We start from the raw sequence: 18,594 nt of genomic DNA, 5'->3' as shown, positions 1-18,594 counted from the left end.
AGCCCTCCCCATTGCCCTGCACAGTGGGGCTTCTTTAAATGTTTTTGAAGTAAACCTCGACTTTATTTGATTTTCGTAGTGCTTGAGGACTCCTGCCAATTAGATGAAATGAAAATATAATGGGCTTTGGAGTTAGACATAACTGGGTTTAGATCCCAGCTCTGCCTAGCTGTGTGGCCTTGGGCAAGTCCCTTAACCTCTCTGATTCTCAGTTTTCTCACTTGTAAATGGGTAATAACTTACAGGATTTTTGTGAGAATCGAATGAGATAATGACCCACTTATCTACTGAGCATTCAGTAAGGGCTCAGTAAATGTTAGCTTTCTTCCTTCCTCCATCAGTTCTCAACTCCATCTGCACGTTAGAATCACCTAGGAAACTTAAAAAACAACAACAACAACAACAACAGCACAGCTGTTCAGGCCCCACCATTGAGATCTGGATTTAATTGGTCTGTGGTGGGGCTTGAGCATGGGTATTTTTAAAAGCTCCTGTTAAAGTATACATTTTTTAAAAAGTAAAACCATTAATCCCATACAAATATAAAATGAACACATGGCAAAGGTTTATTTAATTCGTCAATTAATGAGGGAACCAGTAAGATGGGACAACTGGTTCAAATACAGCAGGTCCTCAAATAGGTCTTTTTGTTCATTGTTGTTTTGTTGTAACATTGATGAGATGCCATAGGCACTTAACTCTTGTTTATATCCATTAGCATATGGTAAAATTGGTTTTGTTATATGTCATTTCCCTTAAAGTCACAGAAGCTATTAACAACGTTAAATGAGGACTTACTGTAAGTCCACATCCAAGAAATCAGGAATGCTGAAATGAATGTACAATAGATGCAAATTTGGCCAATATCCACGGGGTAGTAATCAAATAATCAACTGCATTCCACTGAAAGAAAATTTATTTGCATTTCTATGGATAAGAATCGTTTGCATGACTCTATGCTTTCTACAATTTCCAGAGTTGTAAAGTAGCTCAAAGATAATGAACGGTACAGACCTCTATGAAGTCAGATACCTGGACTAATACTATGTTTCCCCGAAAATAAGACCTAGCCAGACCATCAGCTCTAACGCGTTTTTTGGAGCAAAAATTAATATAAGACCCAGTCTTATTTTGATATAAGACCGGGTATAATATAATATAACATAATATAATATAATATAATACCGAGTCTTGTATTAATTTTTGCTCCAAAAGACTCATTAGAGCTGATAGTCTGGCTAGGTCTGATTTTCGGGGAAACACGGTATGTGAAGCGGGGCTCCCAATAATCTGCTGTTTTGTACATTTCAGTCTCTTTCACACTTCCCCAGTGGTTCTAATGTACAGCCAGCGAGGAGGGCCCTGCCGTACACCTTTGTATATGGCTCTGTTAGCACTGTTGTCACACTGTATTGTACTTATTTGTTCATGAGTTGTCCCACCAATGATAGAGAAGTCACTAAGTACAGAGTTCATGTCCTATTTATGTTTGTAGCTCAGCACCCAGCACACTCCCTGGCCTGTAATGAAGTGCTTAAAAACTGCTTATTGAATTAATAATTGAATTGAGTTGGGTGGTGACTCTTTAGGAAGTAAGCAGGACACGTAGTAGTCTCCGTCTTCTGAAGAGGAAATTGAGGCTTTGCAAGGTCTGAGCACGTCACACAATTAGCTTGTGATGACGTTAGGACTCAAACCCACTCATCCATTTCCTCATTCAGCCTGACTTCATTCGACAGTTCCTGACTGCCTACTGGGTACCAGCCACTGGGAGCAGCGAGCTTCTGCTCTCCTTGTCCCTGGGACCTTACATGTAGCACAACATGGCTTACAGAGTACGGGCCGGAATACCTGGGTTGTGCCTGAAAGCCAGCAATTAATATTAGCCATGTGACCCTGGACAAATTACTTAGCTTTTCTGTGCTTTCATGTTCTCACCTATAAAATGGAGGAAGCCTACCTTAAAAGGATTAAATAAGGTAATATGGTACATGATGTTTAACATAGTTCCTGGTACTAAATCATCCATGACTAAGAGCCCGTGGCTGTGAAACAATGTTGGGTCCTGGGCTGCAAAGGAGGGATCTTCCTGCTGCTTGAGAAGTTCAGTCTGCTGGGGTGGAAAGAGCCTCAGTAGACCATTATCAGGGGCTGTGGTAAGTGCAGCACTAGGGATGTGAGGAGCATTATGGGAGCACACAGGAGAGGTTGGGAGTTGGAGAGCAGGACTTCCGGGGAGCTGGGTCTTCAAGCGTTAGCAATTGGCCCCCATGGGGGACCCGTTAGGAGGTTGCTACAGTAGGTGAGATGAGAAAATGGTGAGACCTGACCAATGCCACAGCAGAGGAGGCAGAGACAGGAGAGAGATTTAGCTGATGGAATTGACAGGAGCAAGAAGTTGATTAGATGAGGGGGGTGAAGGCAAGAGGTGCCAAATCTAGTCCTTCTCAGATGACCCCTCACACTACCTTAGGTGGGAGGCTCTTTGTGCAGGTTTTTAACTTAATTCAGGGTAGAAGGGGACACTAGGAAATGTCTCAGATGACACGGGCCTTGCCTACCACACCTCACGTGAGAGGGGCCCACGTGTTGGCATTTTTCTGGGCTGCAGAGCCCCATCAAGGAGGACTGGTACTCAGGATTAATTACTGCTCAAATTAAAAACATGTTTCTATATTAAGATTAGATTAACAACCTATTTAAAATATTTATCGTATATCTGCCTGTCTTGTTTACTTTGGGGAATATTGTCCCCTCCCTTCATGGAGCCTAAAAGTACAGTGTTTTTATGCTTTATCTTTTAGCCCTGTGTCCCTTTTTTGAAACAAAATCTCACCAAAAATGTCCAGTGTATTGAACAGATATAAAAGAGAGCTGCCTTGATGGAATTGATAGCTTGCAATCATGCCCACGCTGCCCTCCTCCATGGCACGGAAGACTCCTAGGAACTCAGGGCCCCTGTGTACCACAGTGTAGCCCAGTGCTTCTCAAAGGGAGGCCCTGGAACCAGCAGCAGCAACTATGGTTTTTTAGAAATGCAGATTCTCAGGCCTTGCCCTAAACCTATTGAATCACAACACGTGGGTGTGAGGCCTACACCTGTGTTTTAACAAACCCTCTAAGTGTTTCTGATGCCCCAAAATGGGGAGTGGTGTCCCTTCAGTCATTTGGGGAATTTAATGGGATTTAATTATTGAGTGTTTAATATGTACAAAATTATGGAGTATATGCTGCAGGGGATACTGAGAAAGTCAAGTCTGTGTATTGGTTATCTGTTGCTGAGTAACAAATTAACCCAGAGTTTAGCCACTCAAACAACAGAGTCATGAATCTGGGTGCTGCTTTGTGGGATCCTCTGTCCTACAAGGTTGCAGTCAGGGGTGTTGGGAGAGCCTCAGTCATCACAAGGCTCAGCTGGGGCAGGACCCTCTTCTAAGTTCAGTCAGCGGTTGTTGGTAGGATTCAGATTCTGAGTGGTAGGTTGGCCACCCTTAGTTCCTTGCCACGTGGGCCTCTCCATAGGGCAGCTCACAACATGGCAGCTGCCTTCATCAGTGAGCCAGCAAGAGAGAACGAGAGGGTGCCCAAGACGGAAGTCAGAGTCCTTTATAACATAATCTTGGAAGTGGCTTGTATTCCTGTCCGTTCATCAGAAGTGAGTCGCTGGGTCCAGCCCACATTCACAGGGAGAGATTATACAAGGGTGTGGATCCCAGGAGGTGGGATCTTAAAGGATCCCGTGGTCTCTGTCTCTGCCCTTGAATTTACAAGGTCTCTGTCTCTGCCCTTGAATTTACAATGAGGACGTCAAATAAGTACACACCTAACTGGAGTCAGTCAGGGAAGGATGGTGGTCATACGGGCAGGCACGAGTTCAGGGGCAGTTCAGAGAGAAGTAAAACTCTCTGGTTGGAGGAATCAGTAAGGTTTCCTGGAGGAGGCGGCATTAGCAATGGACTTTGAAGGCCTGGAGGACGTGTCCCTGGCTGAGAAGGGGAGGCCAGGTGGAGGGTATAGCATAGACAACGGCAGTAAGGCTGGTAAGTGAAGCACCTGCTCAAAACCGTTCAACTTGGGTGGAGCCTAGATGGATAGAGAGAGAATAAAGCTGGAGCCATTACGTGGACAGTTTCCATTGTTGGATGGAAGAGCTCTCGCCTTGACTGCAGGTGGGGCCGGGAGCCATTAGAGGTGTGGCTTCCGCTACCATCGGGCCCAGGACTGAGGGGCGTCAAGCCCAGTGCTTCCCTGCCCGCCAGCCTGGCCCTCAGGTCCACGCCCTGTCTCCTCTTGCAGTTCGGACGCACGGAAGTCATTGACAACACACTCAATCCCGACTTCGTGCGCAAATTCATTGTGGATTACTTTTTCGAGGAGAAGCAGAACCTCCGTTTCGACCTGTAAGTGGAAGATGGTGCTAAGGACGGAGCTGGGGGAGGAAGTACTGATGGGAGGTGGGGACGCAGGACCTGTGATGGGGCAGGAGTTCCCCTGACCAGGGAAGGTGGGTGAGGGGGGCGCTGTGCTGTTAGAGGAAGCCCAGGATGGGCCTGGAATAAAAGTGACGATTAGCTGAAGTCCAGCCCCACCCCCATCAGGAGATGGAAGGGAGACGGGGAGAGAGAATGAAGCCTTCCCTGCATTGGTCTCAGTTAAGTGTGGGAGGGCACTGAGCAAGCTACCTGCCTGGGGGGGATGGAGGAAAGATCTTGGGAGCAACTGTAGCTCCACCTCCGGGAGCCCTTTACTCCCTAGGTGACCGGAGGGCCCCACCGACCTCTGTCAAAGCTTGTTCTAGGAGAAGGGCTCCTGCAGTCGCCCCTCCTGTACCAGTAACTGGGCTGACAGAGGGCTCCAGGCACCTACGTTTTTATCACAAAGATGCAGAGGGCCCCTCTCCTGAGGGTAAAGATGATGGTGGGGTTTCAGGCTTGTGAACAGGTGGGGGAGTGTTGTTTTGTTGTTTTTACGGGGTGTGGGTGGTAAGAAAGAAAGGACTGTGTCTCAGAGAACTGTGGACAGAGAGGGGGGAAAGGGGCTTTGGGGCCTGAGGGAGCAAAGGAAAAAAATGCAGTGGAAGGAAATGACTTTGGAGGCAGTGATGGGAGGATCGGTGCCGCCCACGGCAGAGGTCATTCGGTGACATTTTGGAGAGACAGTGCTCAGCGCAGGGGCTGGCACAAGAATGACTGCCCCTCAGCAGGACTTATGGGGCCTGGAATGGCTGTTTGGCTGCAGAGATGGCAGAGTGAGTGGGGGGATGCAGGTGAGCAGGCTGCAGGTGGAGGGAAGTGTCCAGCTGTAGGATCAGCCTGCCTGCAGCTGCCAAGGTGGTGGCAATGCCTCCTTCCTTCTTGGGAGACCAGGCCCGAGGGCAGGCTGGGCAGGCCTGGACAAGGTGAAACAATCAGGGAAGGTCCAAGGCAAGGTATTGAGCTCCAAAGGCAGCCGAGCCTTAGCTGGGAAGATGGGAGAACAGGCAGTGACGCGCAAGGTGGCTCAGCCCCCTGTGAACTAGCCAAGGTAGCAGAGCGCATTGATTGTATTTGTTCAATTTTCAATGAGGTATAACATATATATAGTGTGGTGCACAAATCTAAGAGTCCACGCCATGATGCATTTTTACATCTGTGACACCCATGTAACCACCACCCAAATCGAGAGACAGAACATGGCCAGCACCCCGGAAGGCTCCCATTTGCGCCTCCAGCCATTACTCCCAGAAATATCCACTGTATCGGAGCCTGTTTTTTTGGGGCGCAGGGGTACTGACTCAGCTCCAGGACCCAGGCGGGGTTGGGCAGGACGCTCTGGGTGCCTCAACGTCTCTGTGTGTCTCCTGCAGATACGACGTTGACTCGAAGAGCCCTGACTTATCTAAACACGTGAGTTCCCCCCGTGACTGCCCAGAGATTCTGAAAGTCTCTTAAATGCCAAGCTCTGAGTTGGCCTCGGGCTTCTCTGTGACACAGAGTGTGTGCCTGATGCTGCATCCTGTCATTTCAGAGCCATCACATTTCGGGAATCGGGTGATGGGGGAGGTGGGATGGCTCTGAGCAGAGCGGGTGACACTGGTCGTTTCTGTACCCTGGATATGCAGGATTTTCTGGGCCAGGCCTTCTGCACCCTTGGAGAAATTGTGGGGTCCCCCGGGAGCCGCCTGGAGAAGCCCCTCACGTAAGTGTAGAGGGGGCTGGGGCCTGTCTGGGTCGCTTCTTCAGTGATGGGCCAACTTCCTGTCCCCGCTGCTCAGGGCTGGCTCTGGGTAGAGGTGAAGCAGCCAGTCAGTCGTGAGGGATGATTAGGAATAAGGAGGCCCCATGGGCCCTGCCTTTGCAGGGCTTTTAACCCAGTTACCTTGGAGGGACCCCAGCTCGGTTATTAAAGCCCCATATTCCGAGGATGACCCTGAGATGCTGTCTATTCCCCCCACCCCTCACATTGTGTAGGGGAAGGAAGCAGAGCCAGAGAGGAGAAGTAAGTTGTCCAAGGCCACACAGCTAGGAGCTGAGCTTTGAACTATGATTGTGCTCGCAGAGCACATTCCTCAGACTGTTTGTACCTTGTTGTAGGCCAGAGCTGGGTATGGTGAAGCCCTCCCCATCTCACCGTGCCCCTGGCATCTGCATTAAAGGGCCTTAAGTGCTTTTCGGGGAAAGCCATTAATTACTCTTGAGCAGGCTCTGGCATGAGGAGTCCCAGGGCTTCTCACAGGGACCAGCCAGGGCTGACCAGGTGCTGGGGGTGACCTTTCTTGTCCCTATGTCTTAGGAAGCCCCAGGAGCAGGGCCCAGGCAAGAGAGGCCTGAAGACTGGGATAAACATCCAGGTCACAGGGCCGGGTGGGCAGGAAGGGGGATCAGGCTGGGCTGGGTATCAACCACCCACTTGCTTCTGCCAAGTTCACACTGCATGCTGTCCTCCCACCCTGATCAATAATTGCAGAATGTGTCATTGTGTGTGTGTGTGTGTGTGTGTGTGTGTGTGTGTATGGGGGGGAGGTGTTTCTCTCCCAGGCCCTTGTGTCTGACCCCTAGTAACTGTGTGGTAACTTCAGGGACCCCAGAAAGACTTCCCTGGTCCCCAAAAGGTCACCTCTGGGTTCACAGAAAATAGTAATAGCTATCATTTATTGAGAACAGCGAGCAAACCCAGGTTTGGGGTGCTCTGAAGCTTATAGAATTTGGGGTCCCAGGAGTGAGTGTAAGTGTGTTTCTGCCCCTCTCAGCTCCCAACTGCTTGGATCAAAAGCCCACGGAGTCGCTGGGGTCTGTTTCCTGCCCTCTGTCACCTGATCCCCCTTTGGTGGAGGACGCACCTGGGGGGACTGAGGAAGACATGGGGTAGGAAATGGCTAGGGAGCTGGGCGTAAAGGGCCAGCAGGATCTAAACTGCCCAGGTTGGTGGAGATGTTTGGGGTTCTGAGGGAGGGGGACCTATTCCGCCCACTGAAGGTTGCATGTGCTTAAGTGCTGTTGTCTCCTTGGGTATGACATCTTCTTTTCACCAGGCCTCTCTTCTGGGCCAGACAGGGTTTTGCTTCCATGATCTCATGTGATTCTCTCGGCAATCTTCCCACTTCACAGCCTGCACACTGAGGCTCAAAGAGACAGTGCAGTGGTTCTCAGCCTGTAGCTGGCATCAGCACCCCGGAGGGCTTGTTAAGCAGACTGCTGAGCTCCGCCCCTCTCCCTGTGCCTCCCCCACGCCCCCAGATTTACACATCCAGCGGGTCCAGGGTGGGGCTTGAGAATGTCCATTTCTAACACATTCCCAGGGGATGCTGATGCTGCTGGTCTGGGACCCCACTTTGAGAACCCCCGAGGTAGAGTTGCCCAGGGTTTCACAACGTTTGGGAAGATGGCATCTCCTTCCCCTGACCTGTGGCTTTTGGTCCTGTTTTGATGTTTGATCCAAAACAGAAACCCATCGCTAAGAATCCAGATGCCACGTACTCTGGCCTCTCAGGATGGGTTGGCTCATGAGACGCGCTCTTTCTTCCTTTTCTGCACAGGATAGGAGCATTCAGCCTGAATTCCAGGACGGGCAAACCCATGCCAGCTGTGTCCAACGGGTAGGTCGCCAGACATCTCTGGCCCTGGAGTCCTCAAGCCATCAAGCCATCCTCAGAGTCAGGCCCAGTCCCAGTCCACTGGCATTCAGCCCTGGTCAGGAGACAGAGAAGGTCCTGGGTCTCTCCTCAAGGACCCAGGCCCTTTAGGCTACTTTGCAGCTGGCCCCTTCCACCATCCAGGCTAGAGCTCAGCTTCCACGGCCCCAGGGGCTCATGGGACTTCTGGGAGCAGGGTGGGGCCTAGAGGTAGGGACTGTTAACAGGGATTAGCAGGGGCCAGGCACCTTCTCTTCCCTTCTCTCCCTGGCCTAGTTTCTTTTACCTCCCACCTCTTACCCTTCTGTCTCTCCCTCTCTTCCCCTCCATTGCTTCCACTGCTGGACCTCAGCTTTCTTCTCCTCAGAGTAGCTTCAGCTAAATCCTCACGTTTTGCATTTGCTCACCAGCTGCAGTGGGCCAGCCTTGCTCCCCCAGCTTCCACTCTGCCCATCTGCTTTTGGCTGGCCTCACGCAAATGTGGGCAACGCAGACCCTCCCCACTCCTTCCCTCTCCTGCTTTCCTGGCTAAAGGGAGAGTCCTCACCCCAGCAGGGGGCGGGGGACAGAGCCTCTGGGCCAAGTCAGCAAAGGTCCACCACTTTTGCTGAGGGCTCCCAGGAGTTGGGGTGCCTGCAGCTGGATTTGCCACCAGACCAGCTGAATCTGGGAGCGTGGCCTCCGGGGGCGGGGGGGACCCAGGGAGGCTCACAGCCCAGGAAAAAGTGTGGATGCTAACTTACCAGGAGAGTAGAGAAGAAGCAATTAGAAAGCAGGAGTCGGAGAAGAACAGAGAGGGAGGGTGAGAAAGACCAGAGGGAGGAAGGGAGGACAAGAAAGTAAGGCCTAGCAGGTGGAAGCAGGGCTGGAGAGAGGGGAAGGAAAGATCGGAAATAGAAAAGGGGCTCAAAGGCTAAGAGAGGAACAGATGGAGAAGGCTGGGCGAGGAGGCTGGTGTGAGGATTTTATCGCCTGGTCAAACAAATCATATCTCTACTACCAGGGAGGGCCAGATGGGATGGGGAGGGGCTTGGGGGCACTCGGTTCAGCTGCCCCTGTCTCGGGGACAAGCTGGCAGGCAGTGCTACCTGCCTGTGGCAGGGGAACCTCTGAATGTGGCCCCTGCTCTGCTCACCTGATTGGGAGAGATCTGAGCTGTCACGTCAGCCCCCAGGGCTGGCTCCCCTGCCTCTCTGTCTCCTCTGTTTGTGAGCCTCTCCCTCCAAGAATTGGTGCTGGGAAGAGCTCCGTCAGTGGTTCTCAAAGTGTGTTCCGCAGACAGCATGCTGGTGGCCCTGAGGCTGGCCCTGAGGCTGGCCCTGAGGCTGGCCCGAGGTGTGCGACTGCCATTCATCAGCTTTGCACACTTGTAAAGGAAAGGGGGCGGGAGGGGAATGATGCTCCTTGAGGGCCTTCACACCCATTTTATGGGTGAGGAAACGGGGGGCTCAGACAGGTACAGGAATGAGCCCAAAGTCATGCAGCTGCTGGACAACCTGACATGTTCTTCTGCCTTCCAGTGGCTGCACTGGGACCCCTGGGTCAGACCCAAACATCAGAGTGGGATGGGCTGGTGCCTGAGGGAGGGAAGAGGGGGTGCAGGTCCTCTGGGTGGGCCCCCTTCAGGTCCTGGCTGCCCACCTCACTGAGGAGCTGCATGGTTGGCTGAGATCTCTCCGGAGAGAGACCCCAGTCAGAGTTCCAGGGGAGGCAGGCATGGGAGAGGGCTGGGCTTGCTGCCCCCAAGAGTGTATCAGCCCTCCCGCTTTACTCCCTCTTGCTGCTCTCTCTCCCTCGATGAATCAGAGCATGAATCAGAGCAGGTCAGAGCTGGAGTGTTCGGGGACTCTGGGATCAGCTGGGTACAGGGTGGGGTGGCTTGCCCACAAGGTCTTTTGCCCACAGAAGTGGTCTATGGATGGAAAGTTTGAGAACCACTGGTCTGGAAGCCTCCGGGTGAGTCTGGATGCTTTTCCGATTCTAGGACTTTCCCTGCAGACACTCACTACCCTCCCTGGTGGGCTCTCGGGGAGCAGGGGTGGGGCAGCTCCAGGCCTGGGTCCTGGCCCAGGAAGCAGGGCACTAGGCCACACTGCCACAGTGTTTCAGGAGACTCTGTCTCCTCAGGGGCTTGGGGCCGATCTGCTGGGGGTGGGGGTGGGGGAGCATGAGGGCTGATTCAGGGAGTGTTCTGCCTGTGTCTCATCTGTGTCTGGATCTCCATTCTTTCATCTTCTCCTCTCCCAGTGGTGTCTCAGGGAAGAAATGTGGCACCATCATCCTGTCTGCTGAGGAGCTCAGCAACTGTAGGGTAAGTGGCGGAGGGCCTCCAGGACAGGACCTGGTATGGGTGGGGTGGGGTGGGGTGGGGGCAGGCTGGCCCCCAAGACCATGTGTCCTTGGAGGGAATGGGAAGGCAGGGCTCCTCAGTCTGACCTGGTGTCAGAATTCTGTAACATCAGAACTAGCAGGTGTCTGCCCTTTTTCACAAAGGGGTGACTGAGGCTCAGAGAGGGAAACGAACTTGCCCATAATCAGTCGCAGAGCTGGGCCCGGAGCCCTGGGTCCCTGGGTCCCTGCGTCCCACGCCAGAGCTCCTTCCACCCATCATCATGTCACCACTCACCTGGAGCCACGACTGCCTTGGCACCAACACTGGCAGCAGAGGGGCCTTTTCAGTCTTGGAGCCTGGGGTGCTTGGCATTTAGTTGTCATTTTTCACTTTTAGATCTAGAGTAAGGTCACACTCTGCATGGGGTTGAGGGAGTGAGGGCGTGTGGTTAGGGTGTATGTGTGTGAGCGTGTATGTATGTGAGCATGTGTGTGTGTGTGCGTGTGTGAACGCGTGTTTGTGTGCGAGCGTGTGCACGCGAGTACGTGTGAGTGTGTGTGCGCGCGAGTGTACGTGTGTATGTGTGCGAGAGTGTGTGTGTGAGCGTGGGTATGTGAGCATGTGTGTGCGAGCGCGCGCGTGCGTTTGTGTGTGTGTGTGTGTGTGTGTGTGTAAGCCAGAGTCTGCAATCCCAGGCAGTCCTTGGTTCCACTGCTTTTGTGGAACTATAGAGAAGCAGGAGATGGGACAGCTGAAGGGGCAGCTGAGCATAGCAAGAAGGGGCTCAGGGAACCTGATGGCTGATAATAATGATATAGTTCTTATTTGTTGAGTGATGGGCATTTTATGTAAATTATCACTACTGCTGACAACAGTCCTAAGAGGTAGGTGCTATTGTTTATTCCCGTTTATGGATGAGGAGATCGAGGCTCAGAGCAGCTAAGTCACCTGTTCAAGGATAAGAAGTGGTAGAGTCAGGGTTTAATCTAGGTCAGCCTGCTCCTAAAGCCCAGGCTCATTCCCCCAAACCACCCAGGCTGGCATGCCTCTTAGGTTAATTAGGAGCCATAGGTGGGAAGGTGGTGGGTCCTGGGAGAAAAGCTGGAGGCAGCAACAGAGTGTGAGCCTGGGGTAACCTGGGGACCCAGCTTCCCATAGGGCTGGGTCCTGCTCAGGTTGGAGGGCCTGGGAAGGATGAGAGAGAAACAAGATTTTCTGAACTTCCAGGGAAGGCAGTGCAACTATTACATCTATTAGCTATCAATATTTATTTAAAATTAAGAAAAAAATGAATTATGTATTAATTTAGTTTAAAATAACAATAGTTTAACCCATTACAGGTTAACATAAATAATATCTCTTTTGAATGATAACTATATTTTTCAAAACAAAAGTCATTGAGTGAGAAGAGTGGCCTTGTTTTATTACATTTTTGTAAATCTCTAACATCTGGCTTAGCAGAAGAGAACTAACTGGATTCTCATACCTGCTTCTGCAGTCAATCTGTTGTGATATTACTGTCAGGTAACTTCTAGAAAACTCCACATCTTATTATTATGAAAATAATTTTGGCCTCATGGATGCCCCACCCCCACCCTGCCAGGGTTCCAGGTCCATATTTTGAGAATTGCTGGTATGGAGGTATAAATTGTTAGCCAACATTAATTGAGCAATTATTCTGAGCCACACACTGTGCTAAATGGTTACATGTATCAACTTATACATCTGACAACATGTAGTAGGATGTATTATAATATCTGATGTATTGTGGTCCTCATTTTACAGAGCGGTTAAGTGACCTGCCCAAGGTCACACAGCCATTGAGTAGAAGAGCTTGCATCTAAGAGTCTGGTTGGAGCCAGGGTCTTTAACCACTAGGCTGTGGTGTTCCAAACTGCTTTCAGAGGCTTCCAGTTAGGGAATAAGACACAGAATGGATAGGACAGGGTAGTATAGTGATAACCAAATTAACTCATTCGGAACTGCTCATTCCGGTTTCTCTACTGGTCTGTTTACCTCAGTGCGTCCGGAGGAACTTGGCAGCAGGACTAAGCCTTCCCCCTTGTCTACTCCCAGCAGACGACTGGGTGCACAGTAGGTGCTCACAAGGACCTATCATGAATCTGTGACTGAATGAACAGGAAACACACATCAAATGTTCAGTAGCAGGTTGATGATGAAAACCACACCTGTGTATGCTGACGATCTGGACGCTAGGGAACCCAGCTGACACGTAGACGAGAGCTTCTGTTTAAGCTTCCGAGCCTCAGTTTCTCCACCTGTCTGTTCGGGTTGAGAAGGCTTCTGTGAGGATGAAAGGTGATCTACTGCGCCTAACTGGCGCCTGGCTCCTCGTGGATGCCTGGGAAAGACTGAATCTGAATTCCTTGAAGCCTAAATTCAGTTTGCCCCCAAGCTTCTAGCTCAGCTGGTGACTTCCTCCCGAGTTTATAATTAAATAAGGTCATATAAGTGAAAATGGAAATTCTAAAGCTCTAGAAAATGCTGGGTGCTGTGATTGGTTTAGTTTTCTGGGATTGGTAGGCAGTCCGCATTTAACACCCCCTCTTCCTCCTCCTGCCCCACTGCTCCCTGCCCCTCCTTCATCCAGGGATGGCAGCAGTTTCCTGGATTTAAGCTGTTCCAGCACTAGGGCAGGGGAAGTGGGGGTTCCTCCCATCCCTGAGACTGTCAGCTCCTTTTCTTTGGGGCATCTTTGGCTGAGTTCTGTCTTTCCCTAGAATACTTGCAAGGAAAAGAGACTAATCCCCGGCATCTGGCTGAATTAAAATAATTACATCTGAGAGGCTTTGCCTGTGTCGCTCCAGCTCGGCATTCAGTGGGAGGATCAAAGGAAGAGGGTGGAGTCGGAGAGACAGTTTCCACCAGAGCAGGGCTTCCTGCTCAAGTGAATACATTCTGCTGAAGTAGACAAACCCTCCCTTCATCCGTGGGGATGGTGTGGGCCCGACAAAGGATCAGTGGATTCCAGCGGGTCACCAGCATGCTGCTTGCTTACCAGTGTGCTTTGATAGGTTATAGAAAAGCCTTGCTCATCTAGAATTTAAATACCAAGGAAGTTCCAACAATCAGAATTTAATCCGCAATACTAGCCAGTGGTACTTGATTTGACAAGGATGACCTTGAAGCTCCTGGAGGGCTTCTGAGTCACCACTGAATTATGCTCAGCAGTAAAACTGTTATTATTCCGTGTATAGCGACCAGCTCCTGCCTGGTTCTCCCAGTTGACCAAGACTCTCGTGTTTACAGTCTGTTTGATTCTCACCCAGGGCTGGGGGCTGTGTAGGTGTGAGTGACCCTGTTTTACAGATGCAGAGAGGATGATGTGGTTCTGCCTAAGCCTGAAGGATTGTAGCCCAGACTCTGGCCTCTGAGTCCACAGGGGGTCTTTCCCTCACCCTAGCGAAGCCTGTTTATGGCCCATGAACAGCTGTGGGCTTTGTGGGCTTTAGCAGGCACGGGGAGTGCATGGCTTCTGGAGGCAGGCAGGGGTGCTGTGGAGGCAGGGAGCAGCTCCTTGCCCTCTCCTTCCCAGACCCTCAGCCCCTCCCCCACCCCAAGCCTGCCAGGCACTCAGACCTGCCTCACGCTGGTCAGGAGTTCCTGGCTGCCAACCACATGCTCACTGCCTCCCCGTCAGCTGCCTGCACGTACTGGCATGAGTATGGCTCACCTCCCCCAAGCCATGGGAATCGAAGCAAGCTTCTCGCTGCCGCTGCTGCCCTGGGGGTCCCTACTCCTTAGGTATTACCAGCCTGTTCATGTATTCATTCGTTTCATTTCAGCATATATGCTTTGGCTCAGTCCTTGCTCTCCCACAGTTTCCAATTTAGTGTAAGAGACAGAAATTCCAACCAGCAATCGTAGTACAGCAGTGGTTCTCAACCCTGTCAGCCCCATTGCCTTGTTATAACAAGTAGTTTATAGTATACTTTATTATCCCGAAGGAAAATTCATGGATAGTGCTATATAATGCCGAAATACATACAGGCAAGGGAATGAGCTCGTGCAACTATCTGGGGGAAGAAGATAGGTCCAGGCGAACTAACAGCTTGTGCAAAGACCCTGGGGCAGGGGGAGAGTGATGACTGATGGCAGAAAGGTGAGGGTATAAGTGGGAGTGGGGGCCAGATTGTGCGGGACCTGTAGCTGAGAAACTTAGCAGCCTTGAATCCCGATCAAGTCCGAACTCTCATTGTTCAAAAGACAAATTTCAGGAAAAGTCCAGTATCTCCATGTGGGAGACTAGGGCAGAGTCCTGGGAGGAAGGCAGGAAGATAAGAAGAAAGAGGTAGGGGAAGTGGTGATGGTTTTCTGAAACTCAGAAGTCTACAGGTTGGTGTTTCAGAAAGATATGTGTTGTGGCTAGCACGGATATGTGTGCTACGTGATGAATGACCCAGCATTCAAACATCACCCTTTTAAAAGTTACTTTGTGATTTTTTGTAGTCTTAAAAATCATTTCTCTGGTTAAAAAAGAAAGAAAAGAAAACAAACACATTTTCCCTGATGCTAAAAAAAAACATGTTCATAATGGACAAGCTGGAAAATACAAAGAATAGGAAAATCACCCAGAGATAATCATTGTTGACATTTTGATGCATTGCCTCCAAGGCTTTTTTCTGGGTGTACATGTATGTAGCTTTTTCTTAGAAGTAGTAGAATATGGCATCTAGTTGTATTTTATTTATCACTAGACTACTATATCCAGATTTATTTTCCCATGTCATTAGATATTCTTGGAAAACATTTAATAGCTACATATTATTTCTGTACTGTATGGATGGGCTACAATTTATTTACTCTATTCTCTTATAGGAAACAATATAATTAATACTGCAGTGAACATCCTCATAGCCGAATCCTTCCATTTTTCTTTTGAACTTGAGTTGATGGATTTTGGTTCGTATCCCAGGAATACAGGCCAAAGGAGTGAAAGGGAAAATGGTCAATCTAGGGTTTTCAGCCTATGAATGACCAAATCAACAAATGCACAACTGATTGAATTGTTTGAGAAGTCCTGATTGAATTGTTTGAGAAGTTGGTCATTAAGACAAGAGAAAAACCATTTCGATCTCAAGGTGGTTAGTAGTCAGTGCCTAAAAACCGGCCCAGTCTCTGAGACCAACTTCACCCATCATCTGTGTTTGAATAAACTCTAGTCTCTGGGGTCTTTGATGACATCCCTGAACGCCTGTACCCCCAGTCTCCAGCTTCTGCAGTCTTATCCTGGCAAGCTAGGGCTCTGGGCCCCCCTGGGAATGCAGAAGCCCTCCCAGAGGTCACTACTCACAGAATCACCCCCCAACTATGGACTGTGTTTCCTTCTGCTGGAGTGCCAAATTTCAGAGTTGTGGCTAATGATTCTTTTTCCTTTTAATCAGTGTCTTTTTTTTTTCCAGACTAAAAAAAGACAATGTACTAATTCCAGGAAATTTGAAAACCCCAGCAAACTTTAAAGAGAAGACAATAAATGTCACCATGGTTCCACCATCTATTTAAAAGTGCTTTTTAGGGTACAGCATGTGAGCATTAGGGTTAAGAACTTGGTTAAGAACTTGGGCTCTGAATCCAGACCAAATGCCATTGCTTACCAGCTGTGTGACCCTAGGCAATTTACTTGACCTTTCTGTGCTTCAGTTTCTTCATTTGTAAAAGGATTTTATTTAAACTTTTGATATTTTATTTATCATGGATTTTTGCATTGATTTTTAAAAATAGTACATTAAAAATCTTTATTCTTTTTCAATAAAATTTATTGGGGTGACAATGGTTAGTAAAATTACATAGTTTTCAAGCGTACAATTTGTAATACATCATCTATATAACACATTGTATGTTCACCACCCAGAGTGAGTTCTCCTTCCATCACTATATATTTGACCCCATTTACCCTCTTCTACCACCCAAAATCTTTACTTTGATGACTGAGATTTTTGGTGCCTCTTAAATTTTGCACTTGCGTTATTCATATATTTGCCCTGGGGGCTGCCAGCAAGATCCAGGCCAGAATAGCCTTGCAATTTCCCCTCCTGGGTGTCGCTTCCCTCTCCTAGGCTTCAGTCCAGCTGCTGACCTCTGGGCCTGACCTCTGCCCTCCACAGCCTTCTTCTGGGTCAGGAAGGGCTAACACGATAGAGTGGGCCAGGCCACCCTGGAGAGAAAGGCTGTTTGCTGTGGGTCTCCCAAGCAACCTGATTAACATTCATAAAGATGCAAATTGAGGCAATCCTGCTGTTTTAGAAGAACTTAATATGTTTTTTAAAAAAGATAGGGTGAAAAGGCAGAAATTGCAGGAAATTATATATTGCAGAAGCTGCTTTATCTTCGCAGCAGTTGATTCCAGAGATGCTTCTGGTTTGGGAACTGCATTTCCCCGTGCTCACAGAGCCCCTCCCGCAGGGCGAGGCTGTCAAACAGCGGTATCTCTGATCCTCACAGCCAGAATTCGCTGCTCCCTAATCCTGCTGGGACAGACCGTCTTATTGCCAGTTTCCTGATATATGGGGTCACACATATATCGAGGGTTGATCCATTCCCTGACCCTCATTTAAGGGGAACAGTTGAAGCCTTGTTCATACGACTACTGACATTACTCAGAACCACCTTCAGAAGCTCAGTCCCCAGACAACTAACTATGGGTCCCTGGTCTCAGGGACTCCCCATGGTGTGTGCACCCATGGGGGGTGGGAAAGCTTGCTCTGTTTTATCCCCATCGACAGTCACACAACAATACAGATTATCAGAATGGGCTTTTGGCGAATGTTCCAGGGTCTAGATTGTGTTAGGGAGGGCATATCAGGTTGGGCAACAAAATAAGCCCCCAGCAGTACCTCATGTACTTGCCGTCAGCGGGAAATGAGGTTTGGCTGGTGGTGGATTTTTCCAGTAAGCTGAATTTCAGAGGCAGTCTTTTTTTTAAACTAGTTTGCATGGAGGAGGTCTTTCTAAAATGGATTTCACACTTCTCTGACTTCTCAAATGGAGACTACAGAACATAATTAAACTTACCTGGTGATACGAGGTCATCATTTGGAATCTCAGTTATTAATCTCTGGAGCCAGACTGTCTCGTTCCAATCCCAGCTTCTCTTCTGCCTAGATGTGTGCTTCTGGCAAGGGGTTTGATCTCTCTGTGCCTCAGTTTCCTCATCTTTGAAATAGGAATAATTCTACCTACCTCATGGGGTTATTGAGAGGCTTCAGTGAACTAGTACATGTAAAAGTAGTGCCTGGCACATAATAGGGAGAACCGAATTGCATTACCATTTTTGTAGGTGAACGCTGGCAGTTTCATATGGCAGTGGAGAATGGAACTGTAAGTGTTGGCTCCTATTCTTACAGCTGCTCTGCCCTGGGCACTGTGGACTGGTACTTAACATATGCCATCTCTTGTAGTCTTCCCAGCAGGCTCGCAGGGCATTATTACTCTGTTTATTAGAGACTGTCAAGACTTAGGCTAAGTGGCTTGCCTCAGGCCGCTCAGCTGGTAGGTGGCAGAGCTGGGATTCCAAGCAGGTGGCCCTGGCTCCTCTGTATTATTCTCTCTGTCAGGTCTCTCTGACAGGGGCGCTCCCAGTGGGGCACTGGATGGCCCTGGAAGCATTGTCTATTAAGTTCTACATTCATTTTTTCCCCTAATATTTCTACCCCCCTTCCTGATCTTGCAGGGCCCTGAGGGATTCTCCTACGATGCAAAAAAATAAGAGCGTTTGCCCCTGCATTTTGTGGCATCTGTTTTGGTTGTTTCAAATATATGTCTTTATTTGATAGTGCAGGTTGTTGTGTGTGGCTCACCTATATTCATTTAGGTACCGGTGTCACACAGGTGACCTCCAGATGTGTGGGGTCACATCTGGAGACACAACCGAGCCATGTCCTGGGGAGGCTGGAGGAGCCCTGGAGTCACAGACTGTCCCGAGTGGGAGCCTCCCCAGCTGCTTCCCCTGTCCCAGTATGCACCCCCACCATGACGTTGCCACTGAAGCCTAAACTTCCCGGCGTACAGGGACAGTGGTGGACATCCTGTCTAGCACGACACTCTACAGATGAGGAAACTGAAGCTCAGAGAGCTTGAGGGATTGCTAGGACTCGGTAGGACTGAGAGCCCTGGCTTCCCTGCTCGGGCTGCC

The 18,594-nt window shown here is 49.6% G+C and overlaps 1 protein-coding gene across 1 annotated transcript in view; it reads left to right on the top strand.

Annotated features, from left to right (window-relative positions):
* The window catches only part of CPNE5 (copine 5), a 101,160-nt gene that overhangs the window by 45,182 nt on the left and 37,384 nt on the right, over window positions 1-18,594 (top strand). Inside the window, exons 6-11 of the mRNA XM_033093443.1 lie at window positions 4,297-4,400; window positions 5,846-5,885; window positions 6,101-6,177; window positions 8,015-8,074; window positions 10,016-10,066; window positions 10,358-10,421. Of these exons, the coding sequence (XP_032949334.1) occupies window positions 4,297-4,400; window positions 5,846-5,885; window positions 6,101-6,177; window positions 8,015-8,074; window positions 10,016-10,066; window positions 10,358-10,421 (396 nt within the window). The remainder of the gene's footprint in view (window positions 1-4,296; window positions 4,401-5,845; window positions 5,886-6,100; window positions 6,178-8,014; window positions 8,075-10,015; window positions 10,067-10,357; window positions 10,422-18,594) is intronic.

Source organism: Rhinolophus ferrumequinum, chromosome 3 (genome assembly GCF_004115265.2).
Source record: "Rhinolophus ferrumequinum isolate MPI-CBG mRhiFer1 chromosome 3, mRhiFer1_v1.p, whole genome shotgun sequence".
In the NCBI taxonomy this organism is placed as follows: domain Eukaryota; kingdom Metazoa; phylum Chordata; class Mammalia; order Chiroptera; family Rhinolophidae; genus Rhinolophus; species Rhinolophus ferrumequinum.
This window is presented reverse-complemented; position numbering and strand designations above follow the sequence as displayed.